The 6,605-nt window shown below is 42.5% G+C and overlaps 1 protein-coding gene across 5 annotated transcripts in view; it reads right to left on the bottom strand.

The window, feature by feature from the left end:
• pard3bb (par-3 family cell polarity regulator beta b) overlaps positions 1–6,605 on the bottom strand; it is a 164,741-nt gene that overhangs the window by 59,963 nt on the left and 98,173 nt on the right. For all 5 annotated transcript variants that reach the window (XM_024286436.2, XM_036209561.1, XM_024286437.2 and 2 more), the window contains 2 exons: positions 5,048–5,263; positions 3,163–3,388 (listed from right to left, as the gene is read on the bottom strand). In XM_024286436.2, the coding sequence (XP_024142204.1) occupies positions 3,163–3,388; positions 5,048–5,263 (442 nt within the window). The remainder of the gene's footprint in view (positions 1–3,162; positions 3,389–5,047; positions 5,264–6,605) is intronic.

Raw genomic sequence — 6,605 nt, 5'->3', positions numbered from 1 at the left:
AAGGACTGTTCCACACACCTGATCCAGGTGATCAGTCAAGAGTTAGACGGGAAATCTGGTAAACATGCAAACACGCCGGCCCCACCCCTGATTTACACCAATGATTGAATCCGATAATGAAGTTTTTCACAGTACAGACTCCGCCATGTTGGAGCCAGGTGACATCACTAAGCAGTAATTGGTGCGAGTTAGTTTGACTTCTTATGGTAACCACTCTAACCAATCAGGAGCAAGCTTGTTAGAAGGCCACACCCCTACTGCTTGGAAGCTTGATAGACTAGATCTGTCAATCAATCGTCTTGAATGTTGGGCACGTGGCAGCCAGCAGGCTCCACCCACTCTTCCTGAGGCATCTGATTGGTCAGTTTAAAACCTGAACTACAGAAAAAAAATGAGGATCATCAAGAAGATGTTAAAAAAATTCTGACCAATAGAAACAGTTATTTGTCTATAGGATGTTGCAGGTACTTCCTGTTTGGAACAGCAGAGGGGGAGGAGTCACTGGTCCAGTTCAGGGTTAGGGGACAGGAGATAATTAATACAGTCCTATAGTGCAACATGTGGGACAGTGTGTAGCAGGAGGCAATACCAAGTAGCCCCACCTCAAAAGTGCATTGCAAACTGACTCCCACCGATGACAATAACCACACTAGACTTTTCTTAAGGTGGTAAATATACTTTGGATATTGGTAAATGTTGTATTTTTGTTAAAAACACACGTCTTCAGATTTGAAACTCGATGCTTTTGCTCTCAAACTTGTTAAATACATGTGGGGGTTTGGTGGTGGTGGTGGTGGAGGGGGGGTCAGATTCGGCCAAAAGTCTCAAAAAAAGATTTAGTTTTTCTAAATGCCAAAGAAACAAAGGCGGATTCCTCTCGAATTAGGAACACTTCTATTAACGGAGCAGACAGTTTGGATTCGTCCGCCCCGGCCTTTTCTTAAACACCGCTCGTGAATCATGAAATTTAATTTTAACTTTAAGAGATTCAAAGGAGGCTTTCAAGGAAACTTTCAAGAGAAAAACAAGTAAATGTCACAGACGCTGCTGCAGACACTCTTTAATTTCATTTGTTCTCCAGAGAAAACACACAAAACGTCTTTTTAGCCACAAAGAAACGCCATCGTTTATCAAGTCGATTCAATTACTGTGACTGTGAGCACTTGTCTCTGTGTGTTTCTGGAGGTAAATGTATAACTCCTTTATGTCAAAAGGATCTTTTCAAACAGCTGGTTCTTGTTGTTGGTTTGTCGGCGTGACGATGCTGGCAGAACCACAAACACACTGCAGGCGTTTTCGGAACGGTTTGCGTTCACAAAGACGGCGTTTGGCGAGGATCTGCGCTCTGAAGTCTCCGTGAAAGAGCCGCTTTCTGCAGGGAGCGGCGGGAAAACCGCAGGAAAAACAGGAAGGTGACGGAGGTGAAACTTAAGGAAAATGCAGCCTGATTATGTTTAATGGCTTCATATTGAGCTTGAATGAAGCTGCAGTTCTGAAGCTTTCTGTGGAGCGCAGCGTTGGAATCTGGAAGCGTTTTGGGGGTTCGGGTTCACACACAGGCTTTGTGAGAACACCTTCAAACGCTTTGTTCTGCAGAGTTCTACAGAGATGGGAATCTCGCTAATGGCGGCGTGGAGGCGGCGTGGAGGCTCACACCGCTCGCTGAAGGCGTTCTGGGCTCCTGCGGTGGTTCCAGGGCTCCACCCGGCTGGAGGGGGGGTTGATTCATCTGAGACGGGTCTTAGGGTGCAGCTGTATGTGTGGGCTTTGAGCTGGGGGGTGTCAAAGGGTCACGCAGATAAAAATGATAAACTAGAAATGTTGCATTACCTGCAGTGATGTTAGAATAAAAGCTTTTTGCTGAAAATACTGACACAATTTACTTTAACTGCTGAAGGGATTTGATAAAAACACAAAAGTTATTTGCAAAATGTTCAATTTGCTAAAAGACTGGAAACTTTGTTAAAGAACTATGAAGAGCGCTGAAGCTGACTTAAATTTTGGAAAAGTTTTTGTAAAATTGCTTGAAAATTCCTGGTTCATGCCAGTTTTGCAAAAATATTTAGTATGTTTCTTTGATATGAACTAAACTACAAATTATCCCCAAAAACCTCAGTAGATTCCAAATTAGCAAAAAAAAAAAAAAAAAAAAAAACTAGCATGTTGCTAAAATATTAGCTAAACTCCAATTATTTTTTTATTACTCTAAAAGATGAAAACATTTCCATGAATATATTTAAAGGTTTGTTGTTAATCTACTTATTTGAAGACTTTCTCATTCAGTTCCTATAGAGAGTATTTTGATCAATATTTCTAAAAGTATAAAGTTTATTAATGTCATGAACGAGCTGAACGTTTTAATACCAAGATGCTGAAATCTCTGAAAGTGCGATTGAGTTTTTACGTTCAGAAAGAATCAGCAGGATCACTTTAGTGTGAATGCTGACTCAGAATTCACACTATAATGCTTTTGAGTAAAAACTGTTTGATGCAAAGAGAAAATCTTCCTCAGACCAATAAAGTGAAAAGCGTCACAATGTTCCTTTGAATGGGTCAGCAGACACGTCTGAGATTAGATTAGATTAGATCATCAAAGACTAAAGAGTTCTGGAAGAACCTGGATCAGTGCAGAAGGTGTTGCAGTGAAAGCTAGCGGTCAGTTTTTACAGTCTGTGATGATGCGCAACCATGACGACGGAGGAGACGAGGACGCCCTGAAGCGGTTTTCATAAGCTGGACTTTTGATCGGACGAAGATTCGTCCAACTTTCCAGAAAAGTGAGATTCAAACGTGAAAGCCAGACAAAGGAACATCTGGTTCACAGATTTCAAAACCGTCTCGCCGTCACACACAAGGGAGCTTCACACTAATTTTTAAACGGAGGAATTTAGAAGATGTCAGGTGTAAACTTCACCTGAGGAGCTTTTCCTGATGGAAACTTCTATGGATGCAGGTTTGCTGCAGCAGCTGCATTAAAACACTCCAGAGAGACACAACAGGACCTCCTGCCTTCAGAAAATCTCCCTCATTCATCTCACACGTTCTTTACTGGATAAAAAACCAGACCAGAAGGACTGACCGGTCCGTCTGGCTCTACAGAACCGACTTCAACCAGGAGGATTGACAGAAATCATTTAGTCTGAGCTCAAACGTTGGACTCACCTCAGCAGGCCGAAGACCGTTTTCTTGCCCTTCTTCTCAGTTTCATCGAGCTCCTCTGGCTTCTTCTTCTCCTTGGCTTTGGGTTTGCTCTTCTCCTTCTTCTTGTTGTTTTTAGGCGCCTTCTTCTTGTCCTTCTTGCCCCTGTCGTCGGCGAGGTCACCGGCACCCTGGCGTGAGGAGCTGCTGGCAGGCGTTTCCCGGCCGGAGCTCACGTCTGAGCCGTCCTCTGCAGAGACGAAGGAAAAGGCAGAAGATGTTTGAGACGGGTCGACCTGTGACGGACCTGGACTTGAAGACTTTCTGGTATGGAGAGATTATTGGGAGAAAAACTCAGTTTTGAGATCAAAATTTTCTAAATTGCAAACAAAAAGTCAAGTGTTGCGAAATAAAACTTCTTAATTCGCATATAAAAATATTTAATATTTGCTATCAAAAAATATTTTTGCAATGGCAGCAGAAACGTTTTTAGATGCAATGTGCCTCATCTTACTTTCGCCATTTCTTTGACTTTGTGTTCATAAGTTTCTGTAATATTTGTGACAGCCTTCTGATTGGTCTAGATTCTATCCAACCAGGCGTCTCTACCTCACATTGGTTGGATAGAATCTAGACCAATCAGAAGGCTGGCACAAACATCACACCAAAGGAAACTTATGAATACAAAATCAAAGATATGCGAAAGCGAGATGAGGCGCAATGCATCTAAAAATGTTTGTGCTCCAATCGCAAAAATATTTTTTAAGGAGAAAAAAAAAACTTTGCAAACGCAAAAATATTTTTGAAAGCAAAAAAAAAAAAAAGGTTTTGAAAGCAAATGTTAATTATTTTTATTTGTAAATTATGGATTTTTCTTCTTAACACTTTACTTTTGTTTTAAATGTATACAATTTTGATCTCAAAACTGTGAGTTTTACTTGCAATATGGTGGCACAATAATCTCCATATTCCACAGATTGAAGGAGGAAGACGAGGAATCCCATCAACAGGAAGGAAATGAAGACATGGAGATGAAGAAAAGCTGCAGATCAACAGAAAACTGCAGATATTTGTACATTTCAGGAGTGATTTAAAGTTTTTTCATGAACCAATAATAAATATTTTAGCTTAAATCAGAACATTTAACATTCCTTGACAAAAACCAAAGTTTGATCTTAAATTTTTCTGATTTTTCTTCTGATAAATGTGGCGGTCTGATAATTTTGGTTTGTGTTTATCTTATGTTTGTGGAGTCGGTGTTTTTCCAGTGCATTGTGGGAAAAACCTGATCCAGATGAGGAGCCGTCTGACCTCTGACCACAACTTACATCACCAATTCAGGATCTGAGTTGAATCCTGTGAGGATGAGGAGTCTGCAGAGTAGGGATGGTACTGACAGAGGTGTCGATTTGGTACCAGTACCAACGGATCCCGTACAGAACAGAACCACAGAGTCTGAAGAAGCTGGAGCGTCTGTCATTGACCATCAGCCCAGAGAGAGCTGGACCTTCCTGACGCTGACAGACTCAGCAGCTGCATGTGTGACGTGACACATGCTGTGAGGCCATCCGGCCCAGACTAACAGCCCCGCTCATTACACCGCCGCCGACTGACGGGAGTTAGCTGCTAACAACACAGCTGGGAGTCGAAGGCGGCGGTTTGCGGAGGCGCCGGCTGCTTTGAAGGGAACATTTTCCATATGGGTGTTACCAGAAGAAACCTGAGCGACTGAGAAGCTCCGGAAGTTCATGAAGACGTGGAGCTTAAAGAAATTAAAGATGAAGGAAGGCGACTATTGGTGGGACAATCATGGTATGGGCTTGTTGCTGCTGTAGGAGGAGCTCTGAAGACAGGAGTCTGAACCGCATCATACAGATTTTACAGGAAGGGGAAGGACTTCATCACTCACCATCGTCATCCTCAGCTGGGCCGTCGTAGGATTTATCGATGGCCGCTCTGAAGCTCTCGTTGCAGCCTCTTCCTCTGACCATATTTGGGCGCGGCCGGTGGAATGGGAGGAGCTCATTCTTCCTGTTGACCTCTAAAATGGCGGTCTGCAGACTCTCCAAGGAGCTGGACTTCTTTAGGCCAAGAGTAGGCCCAAGTTCTACAGGAGCAGGAGGAACTGGAGGAACCAGAGAGAAATCGTTTTTAGGACGTTTGACGAGAAATGATCAAGTTCAGCAGAACGGAGGCCAGCGTAAACTTCACATGAACGCAGGAGGCTAACGGTAAGTTTACATAAACGGAGGACGCTAAGATCGAGTTCACATCAACAGAAGACTTTCGAGTTCAATAGAACGGAGGACGCTAACGTTAAGCTCACATGAACAGAGTTTGCATCAAGTTTAAATGAACGGATGATGCTAACATTGAGTTTAAATAAACGGAGAACGCTAACATCAAGTTCACATCAATGGAGGACTCCAATGTCGAGTACAATAAAATAGAGGAGGCTAACAAAAGTTTAAAAATCAGCAGAGGATGCTAATGTCAAGTTTAAATGAACAGAGGAGGCTAACATCGAGTTCCAAATAACGTAAATAAGCTAATGTCCATTTCAAACGAACGGAAGATGCTAACATTAAATTTACATAAAGGCCAATGTCAAGTTTACATAAATGAGGGAGGCTAACATTAAGTTTAAGCGAATGGAAGAGGCTAACGTAGAGTTTAAGCTAATAGAAGAGGCTAACGTTAAGTTTAAGCTAATGGAAGAGACTAACGTAGAGTTTAGGCTAATGGAAGAGGCTAACGTTAAGTTTAAGCTAAAAGAAGAGGCTAACGCAGAGTTTAAGCTAATGGAAGAGGCTAACGCAGAGTTTAAGCTAATGGAAGAGGCTAACGTTAAGTTTAAGCTAATGGAAGAGGCTAACGTAGAGTTTAGGCTAATGGAAGAGGCTAACGTAGAGTTTAAAATAATAGAAGAGGCTAACACAGAGTTTAAGCTAATGGAAGAGGCTAACGCAGAGTTTAAGCTAATGGAAGAGGCTAACGTAGAGTTTAAGCTAATGGAAGAGGCTAACGTAGAGTTTAAGCTAATGGAAGAGGCTAACGCAGAGTTTAAGCTAATGGAAGAGGCTAACGTAGAGTTTAGGCTAAAGGAAGAGGCTAACGCAGAGTTTAAGCTAATGGAAGAGGCTAACGTAGAGTTTAAGCTAATGGAAGAGGCTAACGTAGAGTTTAAGCTAATGGAAGAGGTTAACGTAGAGCTTAAGCTAATAGAAGAAGCTAACGCAGAGTTCAAATGACTGCAGGAAGCTAACGTCCTCTAAGCGATTCAAAACCTCCTGGAGAACAAATCTGAAAACTGAAGAGGTGAGACAAGAGGAAACTTTGCTCTTGTTGATGCAGTGATGGATGGAGATCTGCCCCCCCCCTCCATCGGCCATCCATCACAGTAACAGAATCACAGAGTTGGGGGGGGTCTAACAGAAGGATGATGGAGAGGTTAGCCGCGCACGTTA

Source organism: Oryzias melastigma, linkage group LG21 (assembly GCF_002922805.2).
Source record: "Oryzias melastigma strain HK-1 linkage group LG21, ASM292280v2, whole genome shotgun sequence".
Classification (NCBI taxonomy): Eukaryota; Metazoa; Chordata; class Actinopteri; order Beloniformes; family Adrianichthyidae; genus Oryzias; species Oryzias melastigma.
The sequence above is the reverse complement of the archived record's forward strand: the minus strand, read 5'-3'. Positions and strand labels throughout refer to the sequence as shown.